The sequence below is a fragment of the Mesoplodon bidens genome (assembly GCF_964165515.1).
Source record: "Mesoplodon bidens genome assembly, chromosome: 8".
Classification (NCBI taxonomy): domain Eukaryota; kingdom Metazoa; phylum Chordata; class Mammalia; order Artiodactyla; family Ziphiidae; genus Mesoplodon; species Mesoplodon bidens.
Window position 1 is genome coordinate 28,686,509 of NC_138165.1, and position 21,316 is coordinate 28,707,824.

At 41.4% G+C, this 21,316-nt stretch overlaps 1 protein-coding gene across 1 annotated transcript in view; it reads right to left on the reverse strand.

The window, feature by feature from the left end:
* MYO3B (myosin IIIB) overlaps positions 1 to 20,882 on the reverse strand; it is a gene marked incomplete at both ends in the record, with an annotated part of 389,659 nt that extends 368,777 nt beyond the window's left edge. Inside the window, 5 exons of the mRNA XM_081243223.1 lie at positions 5,065 to 5,141; positions 7,964 to 8,063; positions 8,295 to 8,399; positions 19,865 to 19,999; positions 20,736 to 20,882. Of these exons, the coding sequence (XP_081099349.1) occupies positions 5,065 to 5,141; positions 7,964 to 8,063; positions 8,295 to 8,399; positions 19,865 to 19,999; positions 20,736 to 20,882 (564 nt within the window). The remainder of the gene's footprint in view (positions 1 to 5,064; positions 5,142 to 7,963; positions 8,064 to 8,294; positions 8,400 to 19,864; positions 20,000 to 20,735) is intronic.
* Between the last annotated feature and the right edge of the window lie 434 nt (positions 20,883 to 21,316).

A 21,316-nucleotide genomic window follows, 5' to 3' on the forward strand; every position in this document is an offset into this window, starting at 1 on the left:
ATTAACCCTTACTATGCCAGCCAATATTTCCCCAGTAGCACTGTTTCAAAGTACTATCACACTAAGCGCACCCCCTAAAATTTTTCTTCTCCTACACTGCTGAGTTGATACTGTTTTTACCCAGCATCTTTCAACTTTCTGAGTGTCCACGTGAGATGGCAAGAGGAGATAAGTGGAGACTGTTGTGAATATGATAGTCAGTTCATGCTGCAGCTTCAAGCTGCCCCGGTGAACTGCTGTTTGGACTGCGTGTCAAAGTTTGACGGTGATCTGGTCACATTCCATTAGCTACCTGGTTTGAAGCATAGCCTATTTGAATTAAATATTGTGCTTAGGCTGGTGAAATCAAAATGGAAATACAAATGGGAAAAGAATAATTTGGTTCAATTTCTCAAAAATAAAATAGGATCAAGGATCATTCTGCTGCATTTTCAAAATAAAAGCACTGGTGGCATGCAATGGTTTTATTCCACTGGCATTGGCATCGCATACATTGCTGTCATATTTAATCTAAATACCACTTATTCACACAAGCAGAAGTGAAAGCATATTGGGATCAATATACTACACAGGCCACCATACGAAGACAATGTCCATTTGAACTACTACTGATTGTACTTTCAAGGACTCGTCTTACCCAAAGCCTGGCTCACGGAAGAGAGTATCAATGTTTGTTGAATGGAATGCTACTTAGCCATAAAAAATAATGAAATAACGCCATTTGCAGCAACATGGATGGACCTAGAGATTATCATACTAAGCAAAGTGAGTCAGACAGAGAAAGACAAATACCATATGATATCACTTATATATGGAATCTAAAATATGACACAAACGAACTTATCTCCGAAACAGAAACAGACTCACAGATATAGAGAACAGACTTGTGGTTGCCGAAGGGGAGAAGGGATGAGGGAGGGATGGATTGGGAGTTTGGGATTAGCAGATGCAAACTATTATATATAGAATGGATATACAACAAGGACGTACTGTATAGCGCAGGGAACTGTGTTCAGTATCCTGTGATAAACCATAACGGAAAGGAATGTGAAAAAGAATATATGTATATATATGTATATATATAACTGAATCACTGCTATATAGCAGAAATCAACACAACATTGTAAATCAGCTATATTTCAGTAAGATAAAAATTTTTTTTAAAGTTTGTTGAATTGAACTGACAAATGGAAGATTATTCCTGTGGACACTCTTAAAAGACTCTTTTTTGGAAAGAGTAATTCTCCATTTGAAAAATAAAAATGTGAGGTTTGTGTAGGACTGAGTCTCAAGAACTGCAGCCTGGTCCCAAAGCATCTTGGATGCAAGCACACATCCTGAGAGAATCTCTGAGTCATACACAGAGCAACTGGGCACTTGCTCCTGAGAGGCACTGTCAAGGTCTCCGCCCCATAATCTGCCTACTCCTCAATTTATCCACTACAGCAGGCAAAATGCAACACTGGCTTTTCCCTGATGAGAAGGGAACCAGTTTCAGGCAATCTGGGCAACAGAAGCTCACCATGGACCACTAAACTGCCCGTAAATAGAAACACTCCACATATTTTCTTCAACCCAGCTGAAACTGAAAAGTCACAAACACCTCATGAGAAATGTACAAAGCCAAGAGCAGGTTGCTCTTATTTGCATTTTGTGGTTCTGGGAACACCAACTTGCCGCGGATTGTAACGGGAACACCATCTTCTGAGTTATGCCACACTAAATATTAGTTGAGTGGCCTGTTATGCTTTCCTTTAATAATAAATTAATCAAAATCTACAGAGAAATTTGTGAATACCAATAGTTTTAAAGCCCTCCTCAAACTACCCTCCAAATTCATCTTCTCCTTTGACTTTTTTACCGATGTATTCATTCATCCAACAGATGCTTATTGAGCATCTAGCCTGTATCAAGCACTACACCGAGAGCTGGGCATCCCAAGTCCCTGCCAGAGTTTAGAGTCCAGTTGGGAGACCTGCTTACCAACAACTATTGGGTTGGCCAAAAAGTGACTTTGGTTTTTAAGTAAAAATAAAAGACACATTTTTCATTTTCACCAAGAACTTTATTGAACAACGTATTCAATGTTTTATTCCACTACTTTCTGCCATTTTTCAGGCAAATTCATCATTCCATCTTCCCAAAACTTTTTATCTTTTTGAACAAAGAATTCTTCCAGGTGCCCTTTACAGTCTTCCAGGGAATTGAAATTTTCTCCATTAAGAGAATTTTGTAAAGACCAAAATAAATGGAAATCTGAAGGTGCAATATCTGGTGAATATGGCGGATGAATCAAAACTTCCCAGCCAAGCTGTAATGGTTTTTGCCTGGTCATCAAAGAAACATGCAGTCTTGCATTACCCCGATGGAAGATTATGTATTTCCTGTTGACTCATTCCGGATGCTTTTCACTGAAGTGCTGCTTTCAGTTGGTCTAACTGGGAGCAGTACTTGTTGGAATTAATCATTTGGTTTTCCAGAAGGAGCTCATAATAGAGGACTCCCTTCCAATCCCACCATATACACAACGTCACCTTCTTTAGATGAAGATCGGCCTTTGGTGTGGTTGGTGGTGGTTCATTTCACTTGCTCCACGATCTCTTCCATTCTACGTTATTGTACAGTATCCATTTTTCATCATCTGTCACAATTTGTTTTAAAAATGGAACGTTTTCATTATGTTTAAGTAGAGAATCGCACATGGAAATATAGTCAAGAAGGGGTTTTTTTGCTTAACTTATATGAAACCCAAACATCAAAGCAATGAACATAACCAAGTTGGTACAAATGATTTTCATTTCTTGATTTGGATATTTTGAGTATGTCAGTTATCTCCTGTGTGGTATAACACTGATTGTTCTCAATTAATGTCTCAATTTGATCGCTGTCAACTTCAACTGGTCTACCCGACCGTGGAGCATTGTCCAGTGAGAAATCTCCAGGACGAAACTTTGCAAACCACCTTTGACACGTTCAATCAGTCACAGCACCTTCTCCATACACTGCAGAAATCTTTTTTTTTGCATTTCAGTTGCATTTTTACCTTTCTTGAAATAATAAAGCATAATATGCCAAAAGTGTTGCGTTTTTTCTTCCACCTTCCATATTAAAATGGCTACACAAAAATTCACCAATTTTGATAAGTTTTTCTTAAATGCACGCTGATATGACAGCTGTCACAATACAATCTAACAAAATTGTTCTGAATGAAGTTAAAGACGACTAAGTGTTACTAGAGCCATCTTATGGAGAAAACGGAACAAACCTTTTGGCCAACCCAATACAATACAATGGTCATGGTTTTCTAATGGAAGGTGTAAAGGCTGCAGTGGAAACTCAGGAAGAAGAACCTTAGTTGGCCAAGGATGAGGGAAGGCTTCCTAGGGGAGTTGCATTTGCACTGAGACTTGAAGATTGAGGAGGAATGTTCCAGAGTTCTGAGGGCCATCCCAGATGATGTAACAATATATGGAAAGGTTTAAAGGAATGACACATAAGGATAGATTTGGAGAATTACCTGTTGTCCATTTCTGTTGAGGCATTAAAAACAAGTAACTTGGGGAAAAGTAACCTGAAATGAGGCTGGACAGTACAGAAGCTGGAATATGAAGGGCTTTGTTCCCCATTCAAAGGAATCTTGACTTTGTCCGACAGTGTTTCTCAAAGTGGGGTTCATGAGGTCCCTATGAAAATTTTTATGTTTTTGCTTTTGTTTCAATGATAGTTTATTAATAATAATAAAATGGGAGAAGTTGCAGTAAAAACATGTTCCAGATCATCTGGATGGCTAATTGCCACACAATTTCAGTGCCCATATTTATGTTTATTATTAAGCCGGCACTAAGCCAACAGAGATGTGCCTGTTAGAGGCCAAAGGAGATGCTGTTTAAACAAACAGATCACTCTCGCTGAGTAAAGTGGTGGGAAAACTGGGTCACCACATGGTATGCGGTAGTAAGGTTGACAAAATAACTCAAAATAATCCATGCCGTCATGCTCTGAAACATATTCACATTGCAAAGGACAACTGAGTTTCACAAAACAATGTCATTTGTCTCATTAAATTAAAGCTGTTTATAGCATTACAAATATAAATGACTAAATAAGTGTGTGTCTAGTTTCATGGTTTTTAAAATCAATTTAAGATTTAAGTAAACACTGGAATCTGCAGGGATTTTCTTTTTCTCTAAAATGGGTCTGTCCATTATCCAAGTATGAAAGAGAAGGCCATTGAGATAGAATAAATTTGAGCATATTGGCGTAAGCCGATTACTGTGTTAGGAGACCACCTTGGCAGTCACACAGAGGAAGGAAAGCCCAGGGACAGGATGGAGATGGACAGACCTCTAAGGAGATGACTGCCGAGTCCTCGTATTAAAAGAACCCATTTGCTTGATCCAAGAGAGCTGCTCTCAGGCCAGAGTGCTGTGGAATTAACATGCTGACCTGACAAGCAAAGCTGTACAGTGCCACTGTTTCAGGGTATGCGGTAACTAGCCCGAAGATTCCCAAAACTTCTATATGTGTCATTTCATAGAGGATTCTGTGGTAATGCCAGTACTAAATTAGGGCGAAATCCCAGGTTTTACTACAGAGCCAAAAAAGTACACAAGAGAAGTTGCTATGTATCTGGTAACAAAAAAAACCACCAGGACTATGGCATATAGTTCTGTAAGCCAGCTGGAGCTGAAATCTGTCTCTTCACCAAGCCATGTGTCACTGGGGCTGCATCTATCCAGGGAAGGTGACTTTTTCTAATTTACACAATGGCTGGATGAACCTGTCAAGCCAGGACCCTTGTAGAGGGCTGCATCTTCTGGAGGGGGCACCTTTTTCTAACTGCATGAAGGTATTCTGCGGGCCAGCTGTGACTTAATCCCGATTTTCTGAAATTAAGTTCTGGTTTGTCATCATTATCACTCACCAAACCAGAACCCTCACAGCTCAATGAGGAAAAAGGATTTTCTTCTTCCTGAAAGTTCTGTGAAGTGTGTGACCTCCCCATAAAAAGGCATAGTACCAAGGCTCTCAGCAAATACAAAGAAAGAGTTGCCCTCTACTTACCTCAGGGGCCATCCAGAATGGGGTGCCGACAGACGTGTTTCTCCGCAGACGTGTACTGGTGAGTTGAGCTGAGACGCCTATAAGAAAAGGGTGTCACAATTCAGCAGTGAGCAGAAGATGATGCTAGACCAGGGGCTGGCAAACTTCTTCCATAAAGGGTCAGACAGTAAATATCTTAGGCTTTGCGAGCCTAAGGCTCTGTCACAGCTACTCAACTCTGCCATTGTAATGTAAAAGCAGCATAGACGACACAGAAGCAAATGAGTGTAGCTGTGTTTCCACAAAAATTCATTTATGGATGCATAGTTTTAACAGTCATAAAATATTTTTCTTTTGATTTTTTCCCAACCATTTAAAAATGTAAAAACCATTCTTAGTTCACAGGCCATACAAAAACAGGAGGCAGGTCAGATTCGGTTCACAGGCTGTAGTTTGCCAACCGCTGTGTGGGAGCACATATCTATCTAAATCGAGCATTTCTACCATACTGCTGCAAAATTGGAATCAAAAGAAAACATCAAGAACTAGGATCAACCCAAAATACCTTCCTACTATATTTCCAAAATATTTCAGGTGATATCTTTCTTAAAATGGTGTTTCATGTGATGGAGGAAGAAAATTGGCATGTATTATCTATAATAGAGCATCAGTGTAGACGTAAAAAGTTTTCAGTGCCTTATCTTACCTAGAAGGCTGGAAATCTGACATGAAAAATACATTTGTCAAATGGAAAAAGAAATTGACTAATAATATTATTATCTAGGGCTCAACGTTGAGGATCTGAATTTTAATATAATTCCAATGTACTTTGTCATAGTCTTAAGCCAGCCCTCTTCTTTATGCCATAATGGATGTAAAGGTACACTGGATTAGGAGTCATAAGACCTGTTTCCCTTCTCAATTATGTCTTTTCCTAATTGTATGACCTCAAGCAGACAACCTCACTCTGAGCCTCAGTTTTCTTACCTTCAAATTGGGGATAATGCTACTCATCACACCTATCACAAAGAGTTCTTCTTAAATACCAAGTAAGAAAACAACTATGGGGGCTTCCCTGGTGGTGCAGTGGATAAGAATCCGCCTGCCAATACAGGGGACACGGGTTAGAGCCCTGGTCCGGGAAGATCCCACATGCCGCAGAGCAACTAAGCCCATGCGCCACAACTACTGAGCCTGCGCTCTAGAGCCCATGAGCCACAACTACCGAGCCCGCGAGCCACAACTACCATAGCCCACGCACCTAGAGCCCGTGCTCCACACAAGAAGCCACCGCAATGAGAAGACCGCGCACCACAACGGAGAGTAGCCCCCGCTCGCTGAAACTAGAAAAAGCCTGCATGCAGCAACGAAGACCCAATGCAGCCAAAAATAAATAAAATCAGCAACGAAGACCCAATGCAGCCAAAAATAAATAAAATAAGTAAATTTTTTAAAAAATGGAACTGTGAAAATGATTTATAAATTGTAAAGTATTTTACAAATACAAGGTATTCTTTTATACCAAGCAAAATCTAATGCAGCCCTTAAGAGAATAACAATGGTGGCCACTAATGATGTTGATAAGAACTTAGAAATCTGAATACATATGCTCATCAGCAAAGAACATACCTTTAAAACATTAGGCATAGATTTGCCAAGGACCATGGGTTGTTTTTTCAGGGTAGTTGTTGTGCTAACTGCTTTCATTCCTTATTCTTTATTAGGAAGCCAAAGAGGGCTCTTTAAATTCTATTTAAACCCTCTGCAATTTTTCTTTGCTTTTTAGTAAATAAACCAATATACTTAGTGTAATTCATTTATTTTTGAGTAATTTCTTCTGAGTAAATGATTCACTGATACATTTTAACACTGAATTCTTTCTTACCAATAAAACAATGAATATTCAAAATCATCGATCTTTTCTCCTACTACGCTGACAATGATAAAGAACATTTTAAAAAGTGCTTCTGTAAATGGTTTCTCATTATTTATAACAATCATGCTGAGGTACTAATTGTTGTTGAACCTGTTTAGAAGACTAAACCATTCGATAAACTTAAAAAGGAAAACCAAATGGTTTGTTGGTTTGTGACTATCAACACAGGAGTGTCACAAGCAGATATTTAATAGTTCTCTGGCCTTAGGTGATATTGCTCTGCGTTTCCTTTCACACTTCCATTTCCTGTTAATGTTTCCAGTTCAACCAGCCTCACATGTAGCAGCAATAATCACAATTTAAAGGGATGTTAGCTTTCAGACCCAAAGGACTATTTTACCTTCTGCTCACTGGGAATAAGTATGCCTAAGGCTACAGAAAATCATTTGAAAGACCAAACTGCTTTCTCTTTTCATATGCAAAAAATAGACAAAATGTAAATTATAGACAATTGCCCTGAGATGTGAAATCCTTCCCAGAAAACCAAAGTTTTTCCCTCGAATTCTTCTTTTGAAACGCTTTTATATTCTCTTTTAAAAAAATTGCTTCTACAGCCGCATAGCACAGGGAGATCAGCTCGGTGCTTTGTGACCGCCTGGAGGGGTGGGATAAGGAGGGTGGGAGGGAGGGAGACGCAAGAGAGAAGGGATGTGGGAACAGATGTATATGTATGACTGATTCACTTTGTTATAAAGCAGAAACTAATTAGAAAAAAAAAACAAATAAAATTAAATTAAAAAATTAAAATTAAAATTAAAATTAAAAAATTAAAAATTGCTTCTAAAGCTGAAAATAGATTAACAAACAGCATCTCCTAGGGTGATCCATGTGGTGAACGACCCCCCATTCTCCAGCCTGTGTGTGACTGGAAAGGCCCTCAGCCCATGGCGTAGAAGAGAGGCCCCAGTCTTCTGAGACTGCAATAAATTGTTGCCCTTGGCTAAACTGCACACATCAAGAAAACAAACGACAAGCAGTCATTACCAAAGTCAACGAGCTTAACTCCTCCTTCTGTTGTCAGAAGAATATTATTCCCCTTGACATCACGGTGGATGATTCGGTTATTGTGCAAATGCTGAAGGCCCTGCACGGTGTCCCACCGCCACCAAACAACAGGAAAGAGAAAAGGAAAATTTGCATGGTTATTTTTAAACAGTTACCCTACTATTAAAAATCTAATCAAAGTCCACATTTGGCTACACCCCCTATTATACACCTTGCATATTATAGGGCAGTTTCCCCTTGTTAATATGCAATGGGGAGCCAACCAATGACAAATTGCTCCCTCTGCCCCCAGCTTGATGGATGTCCTTACCAAGAGGGCCCCATATAAGATGTATGAGATCACTGCTTCATCCAGCCGCTGGCCACACCTGAGTAGACTTTTGACAAGCTCGGTGACAGAGCCCCCATTACACAGCTGCAAGAAGAGGTGCCAGGGGAGAGAGACAGCAAGAGAACACATACAAAAAGAAAAGAAAAACATATTAAGAAGAAAAGCCCACTTATTACCGACTCAACGTAGTAAAATAAATTTGCAAATCACAAAACTCCAGGTCAGAACAATTAAACTTCCCTTTTCCATTACACAATCAAATCTCATTCTCTCTGTGTGTGTGTGTGTGTGTGTTTATTCAAGGTGATGATTTATGAGTGAAAGTACATGTCCAAAAAGTTGATTTTTTAAATTGTTAAGTGAAATATAAAAGCACAAGACATTATTTAGAAATTAAAAAGAGAAAGCATATAAGGAATCATGGTGACTTATGGGATATTTTCATTTTACATGAATATTGACTATTTTTTTTTTAAAAAACATGCATTTTGAAGGAAAGGCTGAAAGAGGCAAGATGGACGCCCTTGACACTTAGGAGGGAATACATTTTGTTTCAATCTCCCTGTCTCCAGTGCTGGTACTGCCAGCAGCAGAAGCCCAACCAGCAGCTCTTTCCCGAGTTGCCGCTACACGTCAAGTTTATGGAGTAGAACTGCATCATGTGTGCAGTTAACCTTTTCATGTTCAACTGTAGGAGTTCAGCAACTTTATGCTCTTCTTGTTTTATTCCTGTAATTAAAAACACTGTAAAAGTATATCATATTTGCTCTTTTTACATATTATACATTACTGAGATGTGAGAATGCGTAAGCCAGGCATACTATTCTTTCACAGCAATTTAAGGATTTTCAAGGGTGATTTTGACTAAGTGCAGAAGGCAATGTGCCCATTTGGGTCTGCTACATGCCATCTTAAATCAAGGGTTCTTAACTTGTTTCAGCAGGGCTTGTAAATACCTTGAAACTGTAGGCAGCATGTTGTATATGCATCTTGCACTTTTCTGCTGAGAAAATTCAGAGCTTTTGTTGGAGACTCAGAGCCCTCCTTGTCCTTATACAGGTTACAACCCTACTTTAGAGACCTAGGTTTCCTCCTGGCACTTTGTCTACAATCTGGGAAAGAGTTAACTAGTGAACAGTGGGGGGTCCTCTGGGTTGTGGCTGCTTGAGTCAACTGGCTTTTCATAAGCAAAGAAATGTGAGGGGCACAGATTAGCACCTTTCCTAAAAGAAGACACTCTTTATCAAGATAATAATACAGTAGGATCCATTCGACTCTGATGAACATCTGCAAGGTTTTAATAAATGGTGAACAGGTGCTTTTGTTTGATGTGTGTATCGTTCCCCACTACATATGCAGCAGATACCTTGCACACACATTAACAATCAAGATAAACTGGAAATGAATCTGCCCAAGTTTTTACCATTTAAGTTGCTCTTAAACAATAGTATTTGACTAAAAATATAATACAAAATGAGGAATCTTTAAAACTAGGATAAAATTACTATCTGTCAGGAATGATTCAGGAAGGAGCCAAGAACAGTGAAATGCACTGAAGGCTATAATGGTCCCATGAGTCTGGGATTATATGTGTCCTTGGAATCCTCTCTCTACCAATGTCAGTTGTAACTTGTAACTCAACACTGATACCTCTCATGGCCCTAATGTTGAGTACCAGGATAATGTCTTCCAAAGGATTCCACTTTCTTTTTATTTCAACTATGTCTTACATGACCCTGAAAGGGCACATAACATTCAATGTTCAATCTAATACTCTCTTGAGCAATGAATGCATTTTCGGTGTCATGATTCGTAAAATAATCTTAAAAGCTAAGCTTTCGACAAATATATAATAATTTTCTCAGGACTCCCCAAATTAGATTTATATTTCAAGTAACAAAAATTGGAGAACTGACCACAGAGTCAAATGATGACTATGAAAGAATGTAGGACATGACATGAGGGAAGTTCTCAACCCACAAAAAGAAAAGCTTTTCTGGGGCTGATGGCATAAAGCTTGGAGAGCTTGAGAGAATAAGATTGGGGTGAGGATGCTCCCTCTTGGGGGTGGTTGTGTAAGGGGATAATGCTAATGAAACCATTTCTTATGAACCTCTTTTTATATGGAAATCTAAGGAGAGACCTCCTCACAGGAGCCTTATGCCAAAAAAGGGGTGTTCATGCTGAGTGGAATGGCAGTAGAGTATGGTGAGGTCCATCAAGGCTGGGATTCTAACAGTTCCCTACAGCCTGCTCATGACTTGCTGGAGATTCAGAACTTAATACTCCATTTGGGTTCAGGGACAAGGCTACAGTTTGAATGAGAAGGAAAGACAGTGAGTGCAGACCTCACAATAAGAAGGAGTATCAGGGACCTGGGACATGGGGAGACACCAAACGCAGACAGTAGAAGGACTTAGGGTCACCAGTTGGAGGTCCCTGACCTCACTGCCATGGCTTTACATGACCATCTGCTGTATCCAAATCCAGACGTCACCCAGGAGAAGGAAAGATGAATGGGGAAAGAGAAAACCACTAAAAAACTAAGTCCTTATCCAAGTGACTAAGCTTTGAACTGGATTGTGAAAACGGGATACAAATTCCCAGAACTTGCCCCTTCCCAAAGAGGTCACTCTATGGACTAAGTTTAACAGGTTAAGTTAAAATCAATTGTCTTCTCTAGGCAGGCTGGGGGCTCAATAACAAAGTTGGGTTTAGTTATTAAAAAGAAAGTTACGTGCTGGGAAAACTCAACAGCTACATGTAAAAGAATGAAATTAGAACGCTTCCTAACACCATACACAAAAATAAACTCAAAATGGATTGAAGACTTAAATGTAAGGCCAGACACTATAAAACTCTTAGAGGAAAACATAGGCAGAACACTCTATGACATAAACCACAGCAAGATCCTTTTTTGACCCACCTCCTAGAGAAATGAAAATAAACAAATGGGACCTAATGAAACTTAAAAGCTTTTGCACAGCAAAGAAAACCATAAACAAGATGAAAAGACAACCCTCAGAATGGGAGAAAATATTTGCAAACCAAGCAACTGACAAAGGATTAATCTCCAAAATATACAAGCAGCTCATGCAGCTCAATATCTAAAAAACAAACAACACAATCCAAAAATGGGCAGAAGACCTAAACAAACATTTCTCCAAAGAAGACATACAGATTGCCAACAAACACATGAAAGGATGCTCAACATCACTAATCAATAGAGAAATACAAATCAAAACTACAGTGAGGGGGCTTCCCTGGTGGCGCAGTGGTTGAGAGTCCGCCTGCCGATGCAGGGGACACAGGTTCGTGCCCCGGTCCAGGAAGATCCCACATGCCGTGGAGCGGCTGGGACCGTGAGCCATGGCCACTGAGCCTGCGCATCCGGAGCCTGTGCTCCACAACAGGAGAGGCCACAACAGTGAGAGGCCCGTGTACCACAAAAAAAAAAAAAAAAAAACTACAATGAGGTATCACCTCACACCAGTCAAAATGGCCATCATCAAAAAACCTACAAACAATAAATGCTGGAGAGGGTATGGAAAAAAGGGAACCCTCTTGCACTGTTGGTGGGAATGTAAATTGATACAGCCACTATGGAAAACAGTATGGAGGTTCTTTAAAAAACTAAAAATAGAACTACCATACGATCCAGCAATCCCACTACTGGGCATATACCCTAAGAAAACCATAATTCAAAAAGTCATTGGGCCTCCCTGGTGGCGCAGTGGTTGAGAGTCCGCCTGCGGATGCAGGGGATACGGGTTCGTGCCCCGGTCTGGGAGGATCCCATATGCCGCGGAGCGGCTGGGCCCGTGAGCCATGGCCGCTGGGCCTGCGTGTCCGGAGCCTGTGCTCCGCAACGGGAGAGGCCACGACAGTGAGAGGCCCGCATACCGCAAAAAGAAAAAAAATAAAAAAATAATAAAATAATAAAAAAAAAAGTCATGTACTACAATGTTCATCGCAGCTCTATTTACAGTAGCCAGGACATGGAAGCAACCTAAGTGTCCATCAATAGATGAATGGATAAAGAAGATGTGGCACATATATACAATGGAATATTACTCAGCCATAAAAAGAAACCAAATTATTTGTAGTGAGGTGGATGGACCTAGAGTCTGTCATACAGAGTGAAGTAAGTCAGAAAGAGAAAAACAAATACCATATGCTACACATATACATGGAATTTAAGGAAAAAAATGGTTCTGATGAACCTAGGGGCAGGACAGGAATAAAGATGCAGACGTAGAGAATGGACTTGAGGACACGGGGAGGGGGAAGGGTAAGCTGGGATGAAGTGAGAGAGTCGCATGGACGTATATACACTACCAAATGTAAAATAGACAGCTAGTGGGAAGCAGCTGCATAGCACAGGGAGATCATCTCGGTGCTTTGTGACCACCTAGAGGGAAAGGGAGGGTGGGAGGGAGATGCAAGAAGGAGGGGATATGGGGATATGTATCCATCTAGCTGATTCACTTTGTTGTACAGCAGAAACTAACATACCATTGTAAAGCAATTATACTCCAATAAAGATGTTAAAAAAAAGTTACCTCTTTGTTCTCAATAGCTTGTGACTGCCCAGTTTATTACCCATTACTCAATCATGAACACAGTGCCTGCCCTCAAAGAGCTCAGCATCAGAAATGGACTCGTGAGTAATAAGAGTGGCAGGTGGAAGAAAGGGTGTGCCCAAGGGGAGTGTGGTGGCATCGAAGAGAGAATGGTGCCTTCTCTTGTGCTAGGGTGAAGAGGGAACAGTCTGGGAATCTTCCCAGAGGACATAACACATACAATGAGTTTGAAGGACATAGGACCTTATGGCAGGTGAACAAGAAGAAGAGCATCCCTGGAAAGGGAACACCGTGTGCAAAGGAGGGGAGCACAGAAGAATGAGGGGGGAGGTAGTGTGTCTGTCTGCCTGCACGTGTGTGTGTGTATGTGTCTATGTCTGTGTGTCTTTGAATTCTACATACTCTGCCACTGTTGGGACAAAGGGACAGAATCCTAGAGCAGGTAAGACAGGGAAAAAAAGGGGGGAACAGGGAATGACAGGTGTGCCCTTCTAAGAAGTGTGGGCTTTATTACTATACACACACATATTATGATACCATAATATACCATTAGATAGGAGTGGTAAGCTATTGACAGGTTTTAGGCAGGAGGTCTGTTCAGATTTCTAGAAAGATGACCTTGGTAGCAGATTGGAGGGTGGACAGAACAGGAAGACACAGGGAGCTGGACACCTGTTAGGAGGTGTTGAAGCAATCGAGAGAGGCAGGGTCAAAAAGTCAAGAGTCCTGAGGACGAAGAGTCAGGGACAGATATGGGAGACTTTTATGACATAGAATCGACAGGAATTTTGTACCAACTGGATAGAGAAAGTTAAGAAGAAACAGAGTCTAGGGATCTTGTGAGTATAAGAATAGCAATAAAGTTCTTTGATCCTCTAAAGCTAAAGCAGCAATAGACATACAAGGCACTGTAACGCCTTCAGAGCCACTCCTCAGCCTGGCTCCCATCTCAGGGAGGCACATGCTTTACTGTACTGCAAGTGCACTATTAAAATTCTACCCAGAGAACATTTAAATTAAGTGCTGGGTGATGATCCAAGCTAACTCAACCCTGGAATTTTCCCCTGAAACCTCATTTGAGTCTCTCCTGCCCTACTTTAAATCTGGCCATTTCTGCAACAAGAGCCTATTCAGTGGCATTTTATATAGGTAGCCAACTTATAAACTTTCTTCATAGCTCTAGAACCTACGGAGGGACTAAGAGCTGCCATTTTGTCAGCAGGATCAAAACTCAGCTGTGGATTTAAGAACAACAAAAGGATCAGACTCAGTTGGTGCCTTTTGTTCACTAAATGTCAGAATTTAAGAACTGTCTGACTTGTGGTTCAAAGAAACATATAAATAAACTGCTCAGGGCACCTTTAAAGGAAGCAGTCCTGTGAAGTTGATAAGCCCACCAGCAAGGTTTTAAAGAGCAACCCATGGGTTACAGGGAAAGGACTTTGGGTACCTGGATATAAAAAAGGAAAGCAGGTACATACTGACAATGGTCTAATCGGAGTAAATATTCAGTGAGATGGACTGAACATTTTAAAAGCATGACAAGGAACTATATTTAAATGCATCAAATAAAATAATCCCCTTAGAGTTGTAAGAAAGCAGCCAAGCCTCCTACCCCACCCCTGAGGGCTGGCACCTGCAGCCTTTTATTCCTGCCCACCCTGCCAGCCATCAGACTCAAATACAGAGGTAGGTCTCCATCCCTGCATTCCTCCCGACGCCCTCAGCATTCAGGAAATGTGGCAGCTGGATGCATCTAGAATTTAACGAGCATTTTACTCCAAACCAAGAAAAATGGAAAAATCATTTACATTCCACATCAATTTTCTAAAACATCATTGAATATTGATTCAATCACAGTATGTGCATTTGCTATGACGGCCATAATTTCAAGCAATAAAATGTTCCTTGCTCAATAAGCCATCAACTTTCCTCCATGTTATTAAAGAATGGCCCATGCAACACAATCACCAGACCTTTATTCTAGTCAAAATTGCAACTGTCAAGTAGATTCTATACTGGCATCTTGATTTGCCCTAGTCAGATGGCAGAATTAAGAGGAATTTCTTTTCAGTGCTCTTTTGTTTGGTTGACTTCATCTTTCAAGGGTGTTAGGGTCTACAGAGGGCATAAAGCAAAAGTCAAGGATCGTCAAAATTACTCTAGAAGATGCCTTAGGGAGCACCGTGTTGGACACTGCCCACCTCTCAGGAAGGCCAAGCAACATAGTTTTCCTCCACACTGTTGGGAGAGATTGTGTTTATTTTACTGATACCAGATAAAGTCACTGGCCTGCACCTAGAAGAATGAAGACAATGTCACTTGAAACCCTGGAGCTCCAGTCGGGGGGCGGGGTTGGGGGGAAGATGCTCACACTATGAGAGGCAGGAGGGCCCCAAGACTCCCGCCTCCCATTCCAGCCTCTCTCCAGGGCACATGCACAGACTGGCGGTTGGGCAGAATTGCTCCCACACCTCAGCTCTTCACGCTCTCTTGCTTTTGCTGAACGCAGAGAGCACATAAATATCGGATGCACCTCGGTTACATCTCACAGTTATTCCCTTCTCCGCTCCCAACCGTTCTGTACTTTCCTCCTGACCCCCAACACTCCAGTGACTCTCATTCTAGAACCTGGCCAGAACCTGCCATCTGAGTCAGTGTTCGGTGCTCCAGGGCTTTCTAACCATCTCTGGCCAATCAAAACATGCCAGAGCTACGTTGCAGACCATCAGTGTCCTGCTAGGACCCTGACTTGTTAACGTGATAAACTCGACTCATGCCACAATGTCAATGGGTGAAAATGGTTTTAAGTGTTAACTTGCAATGATATTGGGGCCTAGACTGGACTTTCTAGGGCCTTATATAAATGCAAAAACTGAACAGAGATATCTTTTCTCCCCCCTTCTGGCTTAGATACTGAACTTACACAAAGACCTCTGAGAGGAAAAAACAGGTTAAAAAATAATTCTTTTATCTGGCTTTAAAATATAAGGAGTTGGCTTTTTGTTTGTTTGTTTTTACTTTACATTCTCATTTACTAACACTCTAAACTCTAAACCATTTCTTTTAAGTTGAATGTGATTCAGGCTGAAATAGTATTTACCTGCTGAAGGTTTTATACTGAAAGGAAAAGAGAAAATGTACTTCATGTCTTAGCACATACTAGGTATTTTTTCTGAAATATGGTGCTTTTTTTTTTAATGTGAGGTTTTTAAAAATTTATTTGTTTTATTTATTTATCTTTGGCTGCGTTGGGTCCTCGTTGCTGTGCGTGGGCTTCCTCTAGTTGCGGTGAGCGGGGGCTACTCTTCATTGTGGTGCGCAGGCTTCTCATTGCAGTGGCTTCTCTTGCTGTGGAGTATGGGCTCTAGGCGCGTGGGCTTCAGTAGTTGTAGCACACAGGCTCAGTAGTTGTGCCTCGCAGGCTCCAAAGTGCAGGCTCAGTAGTTGTGGTGCACAGGCTTAGCTGCTCCACAGCATGTGGGATCTTCCCGGACCAGGGATCAGACACATGCTCCCTGCATTGGCAGGCGGATTCTTAACCACTGTGCGACCAGGGAAGTCCCTGGTGCTTTTTCTTAAAAGTCTAATTTCTTATCATGTTTCATTTAGGTGAGAGATAATAGAACTTACAGATTTTCCAAATTTAATATTAATTTAGAATAAAACTTATTCACAAATTTTCCAAAACATTACTATGTATGAGTGTTTTCTGTCCATATTTTTCTCCTATAGTAAGTGTCTGTTATGCAAGAAAGCTTTGGTTTGCTTTCTGCTAACAATTAGTAATTAATTTCAGAAATGACATTTTTATTTGCTTTTGTTTTCAGAGTTGTGGTGATTTAAGAGGGTTATTAATGACATTTTTCTATCCTCAAGAATTGCTCTGTGGAATAGCTTCTCCCTGGTCCTTTCATCACATTCGGGCAAGGAAAGAGCAAAGGCAACATAAATTTAATCTCAATATACAGGATGAGGGGAGCAATATTAAACAGATCATAATTTTATTGTGCAAGTCTCCTAAAGCACTCCTAAAAAAGTTGCAGACGGAGCAACATGGTCAAGGTGCTATGTGGACTGTCATTATCTTCCGCGCGTGTGTGTGTGTGTGTGTGTGTGTGTGTCCTAAAAAAGTTGCAGATGGAGCAACATGGTCAAGGTGCTATGTGGACTGTCATTATCTTCCGTGTGTGTGTGTGTGTGTGTGTGTCTGTGTGTCTGTGTGTGAAATCAGGAACTGCTGCCATTTTAACCAGAGATCCCAAGTCTGTTTTCCCCGGACCCGGCAGACAGCAACAGCACAGGATGGGAGAAAAGTGTTGAAGTGTTGTCCACCTCCAGTTCTGCCATATAACTCGTATGGGACCATCGGCACGTCACTCCTCCTTTGGGTCTCTGTTCTTCAGCTGAACACTAGGAGAGTGACAGAAGGAAGGCCGAGGTCCCTGTCAGTTCTAGGAGCCCAAGAATCCCTGTGTCTATGAGCATACTGGAGGCACTGGACATACCTACCCCAGTAGCCTGGCACGGATGGCCTATTCCTGGACAGAAAAGATTGAGGATATCTGGTTCCCCATGCCAGCAACTTTGGCATGGGCCAACACAACCTGCAAAGGGCATAATATCAGCATATTGTATTGCTGAGGTATGAATAATTCAGTGTGCCAGGGCAACCTCATTATCTGTACTTAGTCACCCTGAAAAAGCAAGAGACAGTCGCAGGGGAGCATTTGCACAAGGCTCAGTTCATAGTTCTGGGCTCCTTCTCATCTTTCAAGGCCATGTGTGGCCCTTTCTGGCTGCCTTGGCTGTGCCTGAGGGGCTAACATTTGGTCACTCCTCATCAGGAAGAGCAATTATTCTCCAGGTGGTGGCAGGTCTGAGCAGCCCACCTACTCTCCTGGTAAAAGGGAGGGAGGGAAGGTCCCATTTCAGGCCCTGGAAAATCCCTGGAAGTTCAGTTTTCTATATCCGAATGCAGAGTCTTTTTGAGTCGGTGGTAAAGTGAAAAGAAACAAACTTCTCGGTCACTGTACTTACATTATCAAATTATAATGAGGTTTAAAACACTGAGACCTTACAGAGCTTAAGAAGAATACAATCAGAGCTTCCCTGGTGGTGCAGTGGATAAGAATCTGCCTGCCAATGCACAGGACACAGGTTCGATCCCTGGTCTGGGAAGATCTCACATGCCGCAGAGCAACTAAGCCCATGTGCCACAACTACTGAGCCTGTGCTCTAGAGCCCGTGAGCCACAACTACTGATCCCATGTGTCACAACTACTGCAGCCCACGTACTTAGAGCCTGTGCTCCACAAGAGAAGCCACCACAATGAGAAGCCCGCACACCGCAACAAAGAGTAGCCCCCGCTCTCCACAACTAGAGAAAGCCCGCGTGTAGCAATGAAGACCCAACGCAGCCAAAAATAAATAAATAATTTTTTTAATTAAAAAAAAAGAATATAATCAGAGACCCTAGAAACAATACTTTCCATATCTCATGAAAATGAGCATTAAAAAAATTAATGTTATTCTAGAGCTTCATTGGCAGGATAAAATCTATAATATTCCCAGGGAGGGGGTGGGGGATCATGAAATCCAAAAGGTGATACTATGAGAATATGTTATGTGACTTAACCAGCCAACTAAACAGACAAAGATGATTTCTGAAAACCAAAACCCCTTGCTTACATCTTTATATTCTGAAGAGGGCAACTGATGTGACAGAAATGTCCCTGCAGATCATTCCATTTGAATACCAGCGAATTCCCCATACCTCGTTGCCATGGCAGCCAGTATATATTGCCTCATGGCCAGGCCCTCCCAGAGCCAGGTGGAAGGTTTTCGACAAGAGACCCCAGACAGCGAATTGAGGGCTGGTTTCTCCTTTGTTGCTTCTCTCTTAAAGCTTTCACACATGTCCCCGTGCTCATGGATCACACATGTGACCTCAGGCTCGGAGGCTGGTTCAGAGGGGCAGAGTCCAGGACAGATCAGGGTGGACCTATACCCACCCTGAGGCAATACAATAGACCTGTCCTAATATACTAATTTCATATGTTGTCACTGTGTCTTTGCCATGTTAGTTCCGTGGAGGAGTTGTTATGTGTGGAGAATGGACTCTTTTGCATCCAGTTACACACATTCATTCCCATTAAGAAGGCAGAAAAAGGGCAAGACTACACTGGATATACTGGTGCTCCCTTCAGATTCTCTCCTCAGAGCAGATGCTGCCAGGAATATCAGCTGCTCCCTGCTCCCAAGTCCCAGTGGCACCTCTCACCAGGAACAGTGCCCAACTACAGGGAACTGCCTCCCCCAAGGCCACACCCCCTCCCAGGGTGGCATGCACCAAGTGATTGGCTCTTGCAGAGACAAAATCCAGGACAACCCTACAAGAGGATCCCAGGTCTTCTTCTCCCTGAGGATGGGCTGAGACCTCTGCAACCACACTGATGCTTAATGGCTCCCTTGCCCAATCCCACCTTCCTTGCACATCTAGCTCCTGTAAGAACTCTCCAATACACCTTCCATACACAATTCTCAGAGTCCGTTTTCAGGAAACCCAGCCAAAGATGAGGACAAATAAACATGAATGGGCTGATTCAAACCTGGCAACCAAGTAAAAGTTGGGTTAACAATTTTTGAAAATGAGTTGCATCAATCGGAACATGTTTTCAGTGAAATTTTCCCAGCCTAGGGTTGAAAATAACCTTTTCCAACTGTGTTCCTGTATTCACTGAATTAGAAGAAGATTACTAAACCTTACAAGCAGAGAAACGTGCACATTTTCAGCACACAGCCTACTCATAAGAACGTGGAGAACACCACATCTGGTAAGGTACCTGTGCCATGCAGGAGAGACCACCTTCCCAGATGTGCATCTTACACTATTTAGGCAACAATGAGTCTGCTCACCCCTGGCGCTCTGTTTGAACTGCTGGTTACCCAATGGGAGCCTCTTACCTCCAGGACCAGCCACAGCTGTCCTCCCACACCGTGATCTGCTTTGTAAAACATCCCATAAAACTTTACAACGTTGGGGTGATTCGGAAGAAACTGCAAAATGTTGTATTCTGCCTCAATCTCCTCATCCATATCCTACACAAGGTAAAAAGTGCATGCTGGATTCAGTATAATGTGCGAGGAAGGGTACAGGAATGATATCACGATCAAGTAACCATTTAATAAAGCATATGTAGTCTGTATTTTTAATGTCATCATTACCATATCTTGAAAATACCTAACAATGGACATTCAGATACCAACTAAAGCCTTCTAACTGTTATACCAATAAATGTCTTCATTATATATTCTTAATAATAATATTATAAATATCTTTTTTTTAATTTAAAAATGTCTGAATTTTCAAAGCAATTAAGGAGAAGTAGCCCAAAGGGACCCAACCAGGATAGGACACTTACAACCGCACTGTGGTAAACAGTGCACAACATTATAGGCTCAGTATTCAGTGCTCTGAAATAGGATGCCAGGCTAAGATGACTGAATACCACAAGTCTGGATCACTTTGTAACTTACAGAGAGATCAGCCTCTGTATAAACCTAACAAATCACTCTTTCCAAGAGAATAACATTTGAAGGGTCCAGGGAACCAAAATCAAAACAATAGTAAATGGACAAAAGAGAAAATCAAGGGAAGTTTTAACTCCAAATGGAGTCCCTTCATTCAGATGGGCTAAGGAGTCATAACTCATTTTGAGATTTCATGCCAGGTTTCATTATCCCTAGAAAATCATCCCCAGAACAAAGAAAGAAGTTGAAAGCTCAGTGTGTATGAAACACTATATTGTGGCTATAATTTATAACTGTTACTTACACTGATTGGATCTAGAATTTTTACTGCAGCCAGGCTCCCATCTCTCTTGTTAGTTACTTTGTAGACCTTGCCATAGGTGCCTTTACCTATGGTCTCTACAATTTCCCAGGTATCTGTGGGATCTGGAAGCGATTCAAGTCCAAGCATCGTGGTGCTGTAATGAAACAATCCATACAGATGTTTCCTGGTGGGAAGAAAAGTTTGTTATGTGCAACAGATCACAGGATTACTGGCATTGGGCTTTTGAAACAAGAATATGTTTACTTCTTCAGAATCCAGCAGCACATTAAAAGGATCACACACCATGATCAAGTGGGGTCTATCCCAGGAATGCAAGGATTCTTCAACATATGCCAAACAATCAATGTGATACACCATATTAACAAACTGAAGGAGAAAAACCATATTATCATCTCAATAAATGCAGAAAAAGCTTTCAACAAAATTCAACACCCATTTATGATAAAAACCCTACAGAAAGTAGGCACAGAGGGAACTTACCTCAACATAATAAAGGCCATATATGACAAACCCACAGCCAACATCATTCTCAATGGTGAAAAACTGAAACCATTTTCTCT